This window comes from Schizophyllum commune (genome assembly GCF_000143185.2).
Source record: "Schizophyllum commune H4-8 unplaced genomic scaffold SCHCOscaffold_3, whole genome shotgun sequence".
In the NCBI taxonomy this organism is placed as follows: domain Eukaryota; kingdom Fungi; phylum Basidiomycota; class Agaricomycetes; order Agaricales; family Schizophyllaceae; genus Schizophyllum; species Schizophyllum commune.
The window spans coordinates 2,602,632-2,617,747 of record NW_026089540.1 but is presented as its reverse complement, the minus strand read 5'-3'; the positions used below and the strand labels follow the sequence as shown (position 1 = coordinate 2,617,747).

The 15,116-nt window shown below is 56.8% G+C and overlaps 6 protein-coding genes across 6 annotated transcripts; 5 read left to right on the top strand and 1 right to left on the bottom strand.

Annotated features, from left to right (window-relative positions):
• The first annotated feature begins 543 nt into the window (after nt 1–543).
• On the top strand, nt 544–1,985 carry SCHCODRAFT_02616184 (uncharacterized protein). The gene is made up of 2 exons (XM_003034529.3): nt 544–821; nt 881–1,985. Exon 2 carries the CDS (start codon nt 932–934, stop codon nt 1,589–1,591), a length of 660 nt encoding a protein of 219 aa, XP_003034575.2. The 5' UTR covers nt 544–821; nt 881–931; the 3' UTR covers nt 1,592–1,985.
• A 311-nt stretch (nt 1,986–2,296) lies between these two features.
• On the top strand, nt 2,297–5,648 carry SCHCODRAFT_02533528 (HECT-domain-containing protein). Its single transcript, XM_003034528.2, has 11 exons — nt 2,297–2,355; nt 2,405–2,439; nt 2,489–2,633; nt 2,689–2,759; nt 2,812–2,874; nt 2,925–4,056; nt 4,107–4,400; nt 4,454–4,664; nt 4,719–4,798; nt 4,856–5,170; nt 5,219–5,648. Exons 1-11 carry the CDS (start codon nt 2,339–2,341, stop codon nt 5,244–5,246), a joined length of 2,391 nt encoding a protein of 796 aa, XP_003034574.1. The 5' UTR covers nt 2,297–2,338; the 3' UTR covers nt 5,247–5,648.
• A 208-nt stretch (nt 5,649–5,856) lies between these two features.
• Nucleotides 5,857–9,224, bottom strand: SCHCODRAFT_02491774 (BUD22-domain-containing protein; the record flags this gene model as incomplete). Its single annotated transcript, XM_003033937.1, has 10 exons — nt 5,857–6,115; nt 6,173–6,898; nt 7,011–7,099; nt 7,155–7,190; nt 7,243–7,339; nt 7,791–7,946; nt 8,103–8,185; nt 8,528–8,852; nt 9,026–9,114; nt 9,195–9,224. 10 exons carry the CDS (start codon nt 9,222–9,224, stop codon nt 5,857–5,859), a joined length of 1,890 nt encoding a protein of 629 aa, XP_003033983.1.
• A 426-nt stretch (nt 9,225–9,650) lies between these two features.
• On the top strand, nt 9,651–11,396 carry SCHCODRAFT_01295103 (uncharacterized protein). Its single transcript, XM_003034527.3, has 2 exons — nt 9,651–9,711; nt 9,761–11,396. The coding sequence occupies exon 2, from the start codon at nt 9,764–9,766 to the stop codon at nt 11,297–11,299; it is 1,536 nt and encodes a 511-aa protein (XP_003034573.2). The 5' UTR covers nt 9,651–9,711; nt 9,761–9,763; the 3' UTR covers nt 11,300–11,396.
• On the top strand, nt 11,369–13,463 carry SCHCODRAFT_02616165 (uncharacterized protein). Its single transcript, XM_003034526.3, has 3 exons — nt 11,369–11,508; nt 11,556–13,114; nt 13,164–13,463. The coding sequence occupies exons 1-2, from the start codon at nt 11,411–11,413 to the stop codon at nt 13,063–13,065; spliced, it is 1,608 nt and encodes a 535-aa protein (XP_003034572.1). The 5' UTR covers nt 11,369–11,410; the 3' UTR covers nt 13,066–13,114; nt 13,164–13,463.
• A 204-nt stretch (nt 13,464–13,667) lies between these two features.
• On the top strand, nt 13,668–14,344 carry SCHCODRAFT_02664664 (uncharacterized protein; the record flags this gene model as incomplete). The annotated part of the gene is made up of 3 exons (XM_003034525.2): nt 13,668–13,769; nt 13,820–14,180; nt 14,232–14,344. The coding sequence occupies 3 exons, from the start codon at nt 13,668–13,670 to the stop codon at nt 14,342–14,344; spliced, it is 576 nt and encodes a 191-aa protein (XP_003034571.1).
• Between the last annotated feature and the right edge of the window lie 772 nt (nt 14,345–15,116).

Here is a 15,116-nt window from a genome sequence, read left to right as displayed (position 1 = left end):
GGTCCAGCGAACAAAGGCACCCCGAGGTAAATCGATGGTCCCATGACAAGGCTTCCATCATTGCGTTCATTTAGTTGACACAGCAAGGTCGTGCTTCCGTATTGTTTAGCGCGCACGAGGAGCGCCCTCTGAAGGGGACCGAGATCGTACGCAGCGCCTGTAGAAAGGTCGAGACTCGAGGCGTCGGTAGCTTTGCAGCAAACAGAGCTTCGAGGGGCATCGCCTGGTCAGAGTTCAAACGTTCGACATTTGAGTTCCATGGCAATCGTCCTCAATCGGCAGGTAGGCGTAGAAAAGTGATCGGACGTTGAATCTCCCAACCCAAGCCATTTTGATACCGCAGAGTTCCGTGGCAATCCTGAGAGCTAGCTTTATCCGCAGACGCACACGATGGAAACAAGACTGTGCACACTGGTCGACACGCTTTCCGGTTGTTTAAAACGAGACGTCCGAAAGGAGGAGTTGCTGACAAAGGGGATTACGCCACAAAAGGCCCGGATCACACTGAATGATCGCGAGCTTGCGAGTTTGATTCTCACCTCCCTTGCCTCCTCCCGTCTTCACGAATCTATAGACGCGCGCCGCGCTACCCGCCTCCTGCTTCGTTCCTGATAGAAACGCCGTCTCGATATAGATATCCCTTCGTCTATAAGAAGACTCAGCCTTTATCACTCAGAGCTCTCACGAATCGCTTCCGCCCGTCGCCACAGCGCTTTTCGGCACACGACCATCTATAGAGCCTCCCTTTGTCTCCTTCACTGGCTCTCATCACACCCTACATGTCTACTCAAGTCGAAAGGTCTCACACACGGTCAATGCAGGTGCGTAGACCGTCTGCCATGATCGCTGTGGTGTTTACTGACGACATACTCCCTGATAGAGCACGCGTCCTCACGGAGCGCAGCGCACCCGCACCATATCCATGGCTTCAATGGCCTCCTTCGCATCCTCGTCGTCAGGCATGGGCGCTCCAAGACTGAGCATCGAAATACCAAAGGCCCCGCCGTCGCTTAACACTCCGCCGTCGCACGCCCATGGCGCCTTCACACCCACCCATTCCGCAAGCGACGCTCTGCGCTATCTGCACGCGTCCTCCCGGCGCAGTTTCTGGCGCAAGCGGCGGCCCATCCCTGACTGCTTTGACGACAGCGGGTACACCTCGTCCCCCGCCCTGCCGTCTATAAGCCGTACCTCCTCCTGCACCGACGGCTCGCACTCGCCCGCCAGCTCGACGACAACGCTCCTTGATGAGACCATCGTCACCTCCCCCGACGGGTGCCACGCCAAGAGCATCGAGGCCCACGTCGGTGGCAAGCATCACCAGACCCGGAGCGCGGCCCCGCCCAGCCGCGTCGCCGGGCTGCGCAACGGGCCCCCGCACCCCACGTCGCGCCAGAGGGCCGACAGCGATTTGAATCCCGTGCTTGCGCGCCTCGAGCGCGACTCACGTATCTGCGCGGGTGTCAGCTGCGCGACGTGCGGTCGTTCCGGGCAGGGCTTCCCCAAATGCCCGCGCTGCAGCCAGCAGTGGTGCTCGCGCGAGTGCAGGATGCCCGGCGGAAAACGGCACGCGTGCCGCACCGCTGCTTGAGGGTGCATCTGCACCTGCATACCTTATCCGATTCCGTCCGTCTCGATCAATGTATTGTACTGCTATCGCGCGCTCTTCCATTCTCCTATACGTGACCAGTGATCTTCTTCGACTTACTTCTCTTCTCCTCTACCCCTGGCTGCTTTTTCCTACTTCCTTTTACCTTTCTTCTCTACCACCTGCTATCCCCGGCTCTTGCGACAGACTATGTGACCGCTGTACTACTGTCTCGGATTTCTTTTTACCTGCTACCTTCGGTATATCCACTAGTAGACTGCCTTCTGGAACGATTTTTGTATTAATCCTGGTCTTTGTCTCTTGGGTTTCGAGTCGTGAAAGGCACGAATACGAATGTTTCTGTAGTTCTCCGACAATGCAAATGGTGCTTGGGTTGCAAGTCCGTGGAGGTTGACACGAGGGGAGTACCTGCAGGGCGAACGGGGCCAGGACTCGGACAGTCTCAAAGGACGTACTTCAAGTTCGCATAATCGGATGTAGGATTGGCAGGCGAAAACTGATGCAGGAGCCTGTCAAGCTCCAGGCTTTGGCGGTGTATCTGCCATGCTGTGAGGATTTCCACCTGTAGTTTTCTCACCACTCCTACCAAGCCAGTGAGACGGTGAGTTGCGTGTCGTGGGTCCATGATAGTGTCACGGTTGGGTGTGACCACGAGCTTTCTGTGACCATGTCGGCATCGAGGAGTACGCGGGATACACTTTGCCGGAGACGCTCTCGACATCAACGGCCATGGCGAGCTCAAGCAGGTCAGGCGCCCAGCAACCACCTCTAACAGACACTCACCATCCCTCCTAGACTCACTGACCCAGAGAGGACGATCAGGGTAACTCGTGAGTCGCGCGCATGTCATGTCCCGCTCGCACTGACATTCCCCGCAAGTGTTTGGCGCAAGCGGCCTCGCAAAGCGCGATCTCCTCGCGCTCCCAGATCCATTTGCAGTCCTTACTGTCGATGGCGAGCAGACGAGCACGACCGCTGTGATACGGCGGACGCTATCACCGACATGGAATGAGCATTTCGATGTGTGCGTGTCGATGTCCCCGCCTGATGTGCCCGCGCTCATGAATGCCCCCATACAGCACCGTTCGCCAGTCATCTATGCTTGCCATCCAGGTCTTTGATCACAAGAAGTTCAGGAAACGCGATCAAGGCAGGCAGTCCCCCGCACCCGTGGCGATCCCCCGCTCACACAGCTCGCGCAGGCTTCCTCGGCGTCATCAATATTCCCGCATCTGAAGCGCTCGCGCACGCCGCCGACAGTCGCGGTGCGCACGATACCCATGCGCAGGCTGCTGTTGACTAATCACGCCCATAGATATCATTACGCGCGATCTGACCATGTCAGCGAACAATCTCTCCGTATACGGCAAGTTGCTCTTTGGTTTCTCCCTCACAACGCAACCACCGCCCAACGCCATCGCGGAGACGGAGGGAGCGCCCGAGCAGCGCCCACAGTCGGCGCAACAGCAGTCTGCACAGCAACCCCCACCGCATTCCCAAGACGACTTCATGCGTCCCCCATCCGGACTTGCTGTCCCTCGCCCTCACGGTGCTCCCGCCAACTCCCTGCGCCCTATGTCGTCCCACGCGAACCTCGGCCCGTCACGCTTTCCCGCGACAGAACCCGCCCCACGTCCGTTGAGTACGGTCCCTCAGCGCATCACGGACGATGAGAACGGGATGCCCCTTCCACTCGGGTGGGAGCGCCGCCAGGACCCCGGCACCGGGCGTACATACTACGTCGACCACAACACGCGTTCCACAACCTGGCATCGGCCGCCGCTCGCAGGGCAACATCACCCATCTCAGGCGCCCATGCCGGCACAACCGCAGCCATTGAATGTCGCAGCTCGCAACCCGTCGGTGTCGTCCCGGATGAGCACGGCGAGCGGTGGTGCGCCGCCGCCTATCGGGAATGCCGCGCCTGCGCAGAACAGTCACGCGGATATTCCGCTGCCGCTGGGATGGGAGGAACGTAGGACGCCGGAGGGAAGGCCGTACTTTGTGGACCACCATACACGGACGACGACTTGGGTCGACCCCCGACGAAACCAGCCGGGTACCGCTCCGACAACGTCTGTGCAGACGCCAAACCCCAACTTAGGCCCGCTGCCGTCGGGATGGGAGATGCGGCTGACTTCGACTGGGCGTGTGTACTTCGTCGATCACAACACCCGGACTACGACATGGGACGATCCGCGCGCGCCGAGCTCGGTGGACGACAATGCACCACAGTACAAGCGCGACTACAGGCGAAAGCTCATCTACTTCCGCAGCCAGCCGCGCATGCGGGTGCTGCCCGGAAAGTGTGACATCAGAGTCCGGCGATCGCACATATTGGAGGACAGTTATGCGGCTGTCATGCAACACTCGGGCGAGAACCTGAAGCGCCGACTCATGATCAACTTTGAGGGGGAAGATGGATTGGACTACGGTGGCGTGTCTAGGTGCGTGACTTGCTTCATGTTGTATGGATCTGCACTGACTTTCTAACCAGAGAGTGGTTCTTCCTCATCTCGCACGAGATCTTCAACCCGAGCTACGGCCTGTTCGAATATTCTGCACACGACAACTACACGCTGCAGATCAACCCCGCCTCCGGTATCAACCCTGACCATCTGAGCTACTTCAAGTTCATTGGCCGTGTCCTGGGGCTGACCGTCTTCCATCGCCGGTTCCTCGACGCGTACTTTGTGCCGAGTATCTACAAGATGATCCTCGGCAAGCATATGACACTGGCGGATTTGGAGAGCATTGACGCGGACTTGCACCGCTCGTTGAACTGGATGTTGTGAGTATCTTGTCCTCGGTGGATAGGGACTATGGGCATTGACGGTACCGCAGGACAAACGACATCACGGACGTCTTGGAGGAGACGTTCTCGATTACAGAGGATCGCTTCGGCGAGTTGGTGACAATTGAACTCAAGCCGGGCGGCGAAAACTTGGAGGTGACGGAGGCAAACAAGAAGGAGTACGTCGACTGCGTTGTCGACTACCGCATCTCGCGACGGGTCAAGGACCAGTTCGATGCGTTCATGGAGGGCTTGCTAGAGGTTCGTATGTCAGCGATTGTGCACGAGTGTCGTGCTGACGAGGTGATTATCTAGTTAATCCCCATGGACCTCCTGCACGTCTTCGACGAGCGTGAGTTGGAACTCCTAATTGGCGGAATGTCCGAGATCGACATGTACGTGTCCTACCGTCCTTCTTTCCTCTTCTTACTCACTAGACCCTCCTTCCGCAGGGACGACTGGACCAAGTTCACCGACTACCGCGGCTACGAGAAGACCGACCAGGTGATCGAGTGGTTCTGGCAGTGCATTCGTTCCTGGCCGGCGGAGCGCAAGTCGCGCCTATTGCAGTTCACCACGGGCACGTCGCGCGTGCCGGTGAACGGCTTCAAAGACCTCCAGGGCTCGGACGGCCCGCGGCGGTTCACGATTGAGAAGTCGGGGGACCCGGCGGGCCTGCCGCGGAGCCATACGTGCTTCAACCGACTGGATCTGCCGCCGTATACGGACTATGAGAGCCTGGAGACGAAGTTGATTTATGCGATCGAGTGAGTGAACTGTTTGTTCCGGCAATGAGCGCGTACTGACGACCCCAGGGAAACGGAAGGCTTCGGAGTAGAGTGAGGGGGCATAGCAGCTGGCTCCCGTATGGACATTTGATCCGCGAGGCTCGGCCGTCATTCAAACTACTAGCGTCGATATTTCCTTCCTCTTTGTTTGCTCGCGCTATCCCTATTCTGCTGTATCTTTCGGTGTATAATCTGGTTTTTGTTACATGTACTATGACCATCGAAAGCCGCGCTATAATGTATCGGATTTTTTGCTGTCCGTCACGGGTAGATATGGTGCAGCGGGCTTTGTTTGTTGAGCTACATGAGCTAGCGCAGCTCGCCTCGCATCAGATTCTTCTAGTCATGGCCTGGCTATACCCAGCTGCTAGACGACCACTATGTATCGGCGAGGCAACTAGACGTGCATCAGATATGATGGAAGGACGGAAGGTGGCGGCGCGGGGCTGATAGATTGTGAGACGGCAGACGGGGCTTTCACCGGTTGGCGTGCAATGGTGTGATAGAAGGCGCACCGGCAAAGCAGCCGAGTGAGATGTACTTCACTGCAGAATCCGTGGCCAAGTATGTGAATTGGGCTCTTGCAACATAGGAAGCGATGCCGGATACAATACGATGCCCGAGCAGATATACACTCACCACCACCATCGTACAATATACCACCCTCAAGTAAACACCAACTTCTTCCCTTGGCTCGGCACCATCGCCGCCGCCTCCTTCTCCTTCAGCTTCTTCTTCGCCTCCCACGACGGGTGTATTGGCCGCGACTTTTCCTGCGCCTGGGCGCGCTCCCTCTCTTCTCGCGCCGCGGCGGCGGCGGCTCGCTTCTGCTGCCGCTCCTCCCATTGGCGGCGCTTTTCGAAGGCCTGGTCGCGCTCTTTCTTCTTGTGGTTGGCGTTTTTGCCGTATTCGCGTTCCCAGATGCTAGAGGGATGGGTTAGTCAGATGAAGGAATGGTGAAAGGAAGAACAGGATACGCACAGACGCCTTGCGCGCTGACCGCGACGGTTCTTCTTTGGTTTGTCCTGGATTTCCTCGATATCGGAGTCGTCTGATCCGCGAACGAAGCCGACTGAGAGGGAGGGAAGGAAGGTAGAGCTGCCCGACGCGGCGGCTGGGGTGGCCGATGCTTTCGCCTTCTTCGCTGGTGGTGCCTGTTCCGCGTCCGAATCTGAATCGTCGGCGTCGGAGTCTTGAGCGTCGTCCCCGCCATCCACTGTGCCGGATTCCCAGCCATCGCCGTCTTCGTCGACGGTACCGGACTCCCAACCGTCGGCGGCAGCCTCTTCGTCGTCGCTGTCAGCGGCAGGTGCGGCCACTTTCTTCTCCTTCTTTGGCCTGCTTGCCGCCGCTGGTCGTTGAGCTGCATCCTCTTCCTCCTCATCGCTTGCTTCATCGTCGGCGTTCTCGCTAGCCGGCGGTTGTACCAGAGTATGCAGTGCCTGCACGGCGGACACTGCCTCTGCAGCGAGTGCCTTGTGGCTAGTTAGCCGAGCGTGAACCTTGGCCGCTGGCGTTCCAGCCGGTGCAGGGGTGAGAAGGTGGTCGGCGAGCTCTTGCTGCAGCGCAGACGTCACGGCGTCGTGCTGAGCGAGCACCTTGTCCTTCTTGATCTTGGATTGGAGCACTGTCGTACCAACAGCATGATAGTCGGTCGCCTGGGAAGGATGAGACGATGGGGTGGGGCGGGGGAAGGCAGTCCCTTGCCTTCAGCGCTTCAAGCTGGGCTTCGCATTCTGCGATCTCCGTCTCTGGTTTCTTTGCGGAGCTTACGGTCACAATCAGCAAGGATAGAGACAAGGGGGGTTTAAAAACGCACCGCAACCCCTTCAACTTCTTGATGAGCTTTTGCGTCTCGAAAGTCTTCGCTTTCTTCGCCGCTTTCACGATTTCCTTCGCGTCGTGGTGCTATGATGCATGTAAGGCGCTAAACTCAAAATCAGATGCATCCTCCTAGACCCACAATCTTGTGCGCGACCTTCACTTCAAGCGGTATCTCCTGGGCACTGTGAGGACAAGTGCTCCTCTCGATCAGACATGGTGATAGCTACCTGCTTCTGCGGCCTAGTCCGCTTGCGCTTCACCCCGTGAGTTTCCTTGACTTCCCCCTTGTTTCCGGCCCCCATAGAAATGCCAGAGACACAAATGCTAGTGAACAAGTTGAAGTATATGAAGGAGAGGCTCAAGCGGCGGCGGAATACACGATCGGACCGGGAAGTGCGGGCCGGTGCTTCGTGGGCCGGACCGTCAGCCCCGAAGAGACGCTGGGAGCTGGCGCGCCTCTTGTTCTTTTCCTTCGACTCAACCACCTGGTGTCATCTTCAATACGCGATTTTACCCAGAAAAACATATACTGAATCACACACTGCGCTGGTGAGCTGCCAATGCGACGCCGGTAAAGCTGTTTAATCATGCTCGCTACAGGTCTGAAGGGCGAAGATGGACAAGTTCACGGAAATGCATCGCGCACTCTATCTGCCGAGCCCCGAAGAGGCCGATGGAATCGCAGAACGCCTGCAACGACTTGACGCTGCTACCACAGAAATGCGGAGGCTACTGGCATGCCTTGACCACCAAGCCGCTCTCGGACGAGCCTTACTTGCCCCCTGGCGTCGCCTCCCAATCGAACTCTGGCAACAGATTCTCTACCTCGCCCTTCCCTACATATGGGACGGGGTACATGTAGACTTCTGGCGTCAGCCCATCGCCGCAGTTTGCCGCGCCTGGCGCGACATCGTTCACAATCTTCCGCTCGCTGGCGCACAGATCGAATTTGAGGTTAACTCAGCAGAGCTACCCGATTCAGAGGCCCTTGGGTTGGACGTTGTCATCAATTCCGACTTGGAGCAGATGGCAGAGTACCCATTGCACGTACGCATTGTCGAAGAGACGGACGATAACATGTCCTTACCTCTTCCGTACTTCTCTCACGATGAAGGGCACGCTGTCTGGGCTTCCATCTGCGAGCAAAGTCACCGCTGGGCGACGGCCGAGCTGAAAAATATACCAGACGTGCTAATGGACACTTTTCGTGATCGACCACTGCCCCTTCTTCGCTCGCTTCTGCTCATACATTACGGCGACGTCAATGACTGGTTATCCTCGGATGAGCTGCTTCGTCGAATGGATGCTTTCACAAATGCGGTCAATCTGTCCAATGTGCACATCTATGGCCTCTGGGCGCCATTGCACCTCACGCTACCGTCATCGTGGACGCGCATCACTTCTCTTTCCGTTGAATACAACGAATACTGGGATGAAGAAGCTACACCTTTCAATGGAGTCTTGGCATGCAGTCAGACTCTACGCAGCTGCACGATACGTGGTTACACGCACGACGCCCATTGGATTCCTTCGATACGCCCCCTCGCTGAGGAGCAGCGTGTAGTATTTCCTGTCCTGGAGCAGCTCGATCTCGAAGAGTGTGGTATCCTCATCATGTGCTACATCAGTACCCCCAGTCTTCGGACTATAACCCTCAACGAGGGCCAAATCGGAGAACGCGCCAGAAGGGCCCCATCCGTATCCATAACTACACTGCGCCTTGTCCAGGAGCTCCTTCACACTTCGCTCGGATGCCGGTCGCTTCTGTCCTTGAAGCTGGAGTATACCTGCATCAAGGGAATATTGGATGTCCTGCGATGCCTCCCCTGGCTCGCATCTTTGCAGATCGAGTACAGGCGCATCACGAGCATCGGGGACGATATCGTCAACCTCGCGCGGGCGCTGGAACGCCGGAGGGAGAGGCCCGACTCAGTGGCGTTCCTGCCCAACCTCTCGTGCTTATACATCCAAATCGACGCCGGGCTCTCTTTTGACAGTGACTTTGCGGACCTCGTCCGGAAGTTGACATGGTCAAGGTCGCCGGAGAACCCTTGCACGCTCGACGGGCAGAGGCTCGCCTTTCTCGAAGATGTGATCACCTGAAGTAGAGTAGTATCGGCATATCATCTCTCGGGAAAGTACGACCGCAGTGTCTTATAGGCAGACTGTCTTTGCATACATGACCGAGTATGGAGACTCGTCGGTACATATCGCAACTTCTTGTATGATGGCGCCCAGCTATCATGATCAGTATTACGGTCCTGTGACAGACGCGTCTCGGTATGTCACGTAGATGCTTTATAACTCTTTCCCGAACCAATTCATGGCTCTCTCATTCGTAAACTCTCGCGACGTCAATTGAAGCAACCTGGGAAGGAACTCCAAGCGAAAGCATGCACAGAGCGTCAACTAGAAGAATCCCGTTTTACAGGCGTTGGCCCATGGCCGTCGCCGCGGTGCTGAAGTTCCATGTAACATAAGTGGGTTATCTGCATCCACTGTAGCATGTTCACGGTGGTCTGCAAATGTTCTCAATCCACAAAAACGGCTTGTCTGTCTCGTGACCGTTCGTTGCGTTGCGAGTGTTTGGTCGCCGCGCAAAGTCCATCGGTCAAAATTTCGTCGCTTCCCTCTCACTCCGAACTCGAGAACACAGTCTCTGCTCGCTAGCGCAGGCTAGAGTGCATCCTGTCCTGGTGAGTGCCCTCCCGCGCTTATAGCGCCACTGACACCTGTTTGCCATAGGAGATGGATGATGAATTTACAAATATGCACCGCGCCCTCTATTCGCCGAGCCCTGGAGAGGCTGCTGGCATCTCGGAACGTGTTCAAAGACTGGGTGCTGCTTCCTCCGAAATGAGGAGGGTACTGGCATGCATCGATCAACAAGTTGATCTCGGACGAGCCTTGCTTGCGCCCTGGCGTCGACTTCCACCGGAGCTCTGGCAGAAGATCTTTCGACTCATTGTTCCCTGTGTCTGGGACGGCACACGCATACATCACTTGCCTGACCCCGCTGCGGAAGTCTGCCGCGCCTGGCGCGATCTCATAGACGACATCCCGTCGTGGGCTGGCGCGCCGTTCGTGTTCGAGATCAACGTGTATGATACTCCGCCCCCCGCTCCGGGGTTGGGAAAAGTGGTGAAGAAGGACTTAGCGGCAACTGGGGACCAGCCATTGCACATACGCATCATCGATCATATGGACGACGACATGCGTTCCCCGCTGTCTTACTTTTCGGAGGAGGAGGGGAGTCAAGTCTGGGCCTCTATCTGCCAGTCCACTCATCGCTGGGAAACCGTCGAGCTACGGAATATCCCAGACGAGTCACTGGACATCCTCCATAATCGGCAATTCCCAATCCTTCACTCACTCACGCACATGCATTTGAGCGACATTGACCCCGAAAGGCCTGTGAATGAACTCGTTAGACGGGTTCAAGCTTTCGAAAATGCTCGCAATCTAACGACTGTGTCCCTCAATGGCTCCTGGGCACCTCTCAACCTCAGACTGCCATTGTCGTGGACCCGCATCGCGTCCCTATCCATCGACTACTATAATGACTGGGACGACGAGTCGCAGTCAACGCTATTTGCTGCGGTCTTATCGTGCAGTCAAACTCTGCGCAGCTGCGCGATCGACGGCTTCGCATTTGCTTCGGATTGGGTTGGGCACGAGCACCCTCTTCCTGACACCCAGCCAGCCATGTTCCCTCTCCTCCAAGAGCTTACGCTCAAGGAGTGCGGTGTCTATTTCATGTCGCACATCAGTGCTCCCGCTCTTCGATTCATCAGTATAAACGAAAGGGACCTTGGCATGCGCGCTCAGACGGAATCCTGGTTCAGCATCGACACGATGAGCCTCTTCCGAGGACTGCTTGACGCGTCGCACGGGTGTCAAGCGCTGCTGGCCATCAGGTTGATCGACACCTGTATCGACGGCATATCGCACATCCTGGGCTGCCTTCCCCAGCTCACTTCGCTACACATCGAGGATCATAACGTCAGGGTCAGCATGGCGGAGATCATCGACCTTGTGCGAGCGCTAGAGCGCAGCAACGACAGGCCTGCATCACTGTCGTTCCTGCCCGTTCTTGCACGCCTCTATATCTCGCTCGATGAAAGGCTCGCCCTTGATGACAGCTTCCTGGAGCTTGCCCAAACGTCGGTGCAGTCTAGGTGTCCTGCGAGCCCTTACACATTGGACGGGAAAAGACTTGCCTGCCTTGAGACTGTGGACATTAGGAGGGCCGGTTTGATGGACAGTTACAGTTTGCTTTCTTGATATATAACAACAGTGTACTTCCCTATTCCTCTTTTGATCTACCCCGAGTACGATACTGTTTTTTCTTGGACAAAATGGCCACCGCCACTACCACCGTCACGGTCTTGTGACATGCGTTTCAAAGCGTCACATATACAACCTAAGCCTTGGTCATCCGCTCCTTCCGTGTCTGCCGTGTCAAAATCACCTACCTATGGTCCACATAACTTGTGCGTACAACATACAAAGGACATCGCCTATGTATCTCACAGTGCAGATTTCAAGCAGCGCGAACTACCTTCACGGGATTCGTCGAGTTGCACCGCACGAACTACGCCCCAAGCGCTCACGAGGCAGCCATCATCGCCGGACGCATTCACGAACTCAAGCAGCTATCTCAGGACTTAGTTGGGTCATCTCTTGCGTTGATAGCGCAGCAGGAGCGTCTCCGCGAGCAGATAGCCCTCGCACAGGCTCTTCTCGCTCCCTGGCGTCGCTTTCCACCGGAACTATGGTCGGAAGTCTTCTCTTACTCGCCGTCGGAAGATTGGATCTCCTGTCCCGTTGATAGAAGACACCTACCGCTTGCGGAGGTCTGTCACGTCTGGCGCGAGCTCGCTCTCCGCATACCACACCTGTGGTCGAGCATCGTCGTCGAGGTCTGGGACGACTACGAGGAAAAGCCACCGTTGAGGCTGGGACTTTCGAAGGCAGTGGCTACGTGCCTGAGGAGGGCAAGAACGCACCCCCTCCATATCCGCGTCGTCGATCACACCTTCGGTTGGCGCGGATCTGATCAATATTTCGCGAGCGATCAAGGCATGCGTTTATGGGACCAGCTGTGCGAAACAACCGATAGATGGGAGACGGTCGAATTAAGCGATATGCCGCCCGTCTCCTACGCCGCGCTCTCCTTCAAATCATTTCCCATCCTGCGTTCCCTGCGGTTTCGATTGGAGGAAGACCCAGCTCCTGAAGGCGAAGACTTCGCGCGTATATTGCGCGTCTTCTCGAATGCCCCCGCTTTATCCGTCTTGGGTCCCGGGGACGCCTGGGTGTCCCCTGCATTCCAATTGCCCTCGACCTGGCGCCTCACATCCCTCAACTTCCAGTACGACTACTTCTCGGAGAACTTCGACGGCCTTCCCGCATTCGGCGCTGTGTTAGCCTGCAGCCAGACTCTTCCGAGGTGCAGAATCAATTCACCCTGTCCTGACACAATCGCCCGCGGTCAGCTCGTGGAGTTCGCCGCCCTCGAAGAACTCGTCCTCGAAGAGGGTGGCTTGCTCTTGCTAGAGCTTTTGAGGGCACCGAACCTGTGCTCCCTGGCGCTATGCCAGGATCTACAGGATCTCGAAGAACTGAGCACCCTCGACTTGCTCAAAATGCTGCTGTACAATTCATCGGGATGTTGCTCACTACAGGCACTCAAGTTGTCCGACGCCTCCATACGCAACATTGAGGTCGCACTGGGGCGCCTGCCACAGTTGACCGCACTGGTCGTCACCGATACCAACAACCAGCCGGGTAGCATTAACACGCTGGACGATTTTCACGACTTGGTGCAGATGCTGAGGCGCAACCCTGCGCATCCAGACTCACTCTCGTTGCTTCCCAAGCTCAAGCGGCTGGCCATCAGGTTCGGCCGCACGAAGGACGCTTGCCTGGAAGACCTCATAGAGAAAACAATCTCATCCAGGGCGATACCCTGCACGCCCGACGGGGAGGAGCTTGCGTGTCTGAATCCTGTCGACACTGCGCGCGATCTCCATTGGTTTCCGCGCTGAACTCGAGGCGCTTGGATATACGTGCCGCTCTGTAGCGATTGACGTGACGGTAAGCATTTTCACGCTGTAGCGAGCTATATATCTCACGCGATATATAGATGACCAATCTATGCTCGAAGGGGCAATGGACAAGCTAGGCGAATAGTACTTCGGCCGCCACTCCAGTACAACGCCACCATTGAGTTCTACGCCACCATTGAGTTCTGGGCAAGCCAACAGGAGCCTCGCCGAAGGCTGCAACGTTGATTCTCTTAGACATGGCTTCAAAGGGACACTCTACATACAAGACATGTACTGTCGGTCTACCTGAATGCTGCAGTCGCCTGCGTCGTGCGCTTGCCTATCGCGAGTTGTGTGCGCCCGCCCTAAACTTACCAGAAAAGGAAATAGAATTTGATCTGGTCCCCTTTGGGGGCCTTGGTATGGCCGTACCGTACGTCTGCACGCCCCCTGCTCGCTTTGCTTCGGAGAACTATTCGATTATGTCTGGCGATGTCGAGTACAGCGAGCTGCTCGACTCGGTCGACGGCGAGATCGCGTTCTTCAAAGCCATAACGCGTGCGATACCCCTCGGGACTCACCGCGACTTCAACGCCCTCGCAATGCGCAATGTCATCCACGAACATACAGGTCGCTGGGTATCAACGACCGCAATATGGAATAAGCTACGAGAGATGTACGACCTGGAAGGTATTGAGAAGTCGGTGCGTGGTTGCGGTGGATACTTCTTTGACTTCGTCTGAACCGCCCTCAGCAACGCGAAGCGCTTGAGGAAGAAAGGCCGTCTGTACCACCGCCAACAGCCGAGGACGATGCTCTTGCTTCGCATCCCTTCTTTGAGAACGAGTTCAACCTGCTTGACTATGACGATTACCACCTGCGCGTTGCCGAACGTGCCCAGCGATCGACGCAGTCTTCGCCCGCTGCCTCGCCTGCCGATACGACGCGCGAGAAGCCCAAGCAGGGCCGCACCCGCAAGCGCCCACGCACAGACGACAGCGACATCAGCGAGCTCACGCAGGAAAGCGGTGAGGAGCCGACGGCGGATACGCCGATGGACAGCGGGGTGACGGGCACGGATGGTGGCACGGACGCGGGAGATGATGAGGAAGCGGGTGCGTTGGGATCTCGTCTGCCTAGCATCGGAATGCTTACGACTGGTATAGGAATGTCGACGACCCCTGCGCCGAAGAAACGCGGCAAGCCAGGGCCGAAGCCAGGACGCGGTCGCGGCGCGGGCACGTCGACGCGAGGCAAGAAGAAGAGACGCGGAGGCTAGTGAAGTACAGCAATATACCCAGTCAAATGATACCCGACCTTCTGAGAAGGGCTTGTGCACCATCTGAGGCAGAATGCGTCAAACCGCCAGACGAGCATCACGGTCTAGGTATTGAACAAGCTTGGAAGGGACGACAGGGCTTCGATGGGTTTGCATGGCTCGGGGCGGATTGGATGGGTATAGAATCCTGGTGGCTCACCTTTGCCAGCGTTGTCGGGACGCCGCGTACAAGTTTCATCGGGAGTGGCAAACGACAGGCCAACGAGCATGCATGGAATTGGTGCAGCAGCCCTTTGTCCTGTAAGTCCAGTATCCCCGTGGGTGCGTACGCGTCACTCATCGTAGTATCCAAGCCTTGCAGAACAGTTTGCAACAACTCGAGCACTTTCGTCAGCAATGATTCCGTATCTTCGACATTCTGAATCTACTCACGAGCTGCTGTGAAGGGTTCGTCAAGCCATCAACCCATTTGCGCGACAGCAGGACGTCCGGCAGGTTATGTTTGGCGAGTGCCTTCGCCACTGATGGCGTCTTGTTCTGGCCGTTCTAGGTCAGCGCGCTTCGTGAACCCCGGTCATTGCCGGCAATCTGGCTTAAATGTGACCGCTAATATGGTTGAAGTTTGCGAAGAGGCCTGCCTATACCATCTTGGTGAGTGAGCGTCGTGTGCAAAGCGCTGACCATCACCTCAAGGCTCAAGTGGACCCAATCGTCGGTCGTCCGGCCCGCTCGGCCGACAACCATCCATTGTTCTCCGCTTGTGGAATTTGCA

Bases quoted from the DNA above. Each gene is read 5' to 3' on its own strand.
- SCHCODRAFT_02616184 (XM_003034529.3), top strand. From the start codon at position 932: ATGGCCTCCTTCGCATCCTCGTCGTCAGGCATGGGCGCTCCAAGACTG.
- SCHCODRAFT_02533528 (XM_003034528.2), top strand. The intron at 4,057-4,106 runs GTGCGTGACTTG...CTTTCTAACCAG, and splicing joins GACTACGGTGGCGTGTCTAG to AGAGTGGTTCTTCCTCATCT. The intron at 4,799-4,855 runs GTACGTGTCCTA...CTCCTTCCGCAG, and splicing joins GGAATGTCCGAGATCGACAT to GGACGACTGGACCAAGTTCA.
- SCHCODRAFT_01295103 (XM_003034527.3), top strand. From the start codon at position 9,764: ATGGATGATGAATTTACAAATATGCACCGCGCCCTCTATTCGCCGAGC.
- SCHCODRAFT_02616165 (XM_003034526.3), top strand. From the start codon at position 11,411: ATGCGTTTCAAAGCGTCACATATACAACCTAAGCCTTGGTCATCCGCT. The intron at 11,509-11,555 runs GTGCGTACAACA...CTCACAGTGCAG, and splicing joins ACCTATGGTCCACATAACTT to ATTTCAAGCAGCGCGAACTA.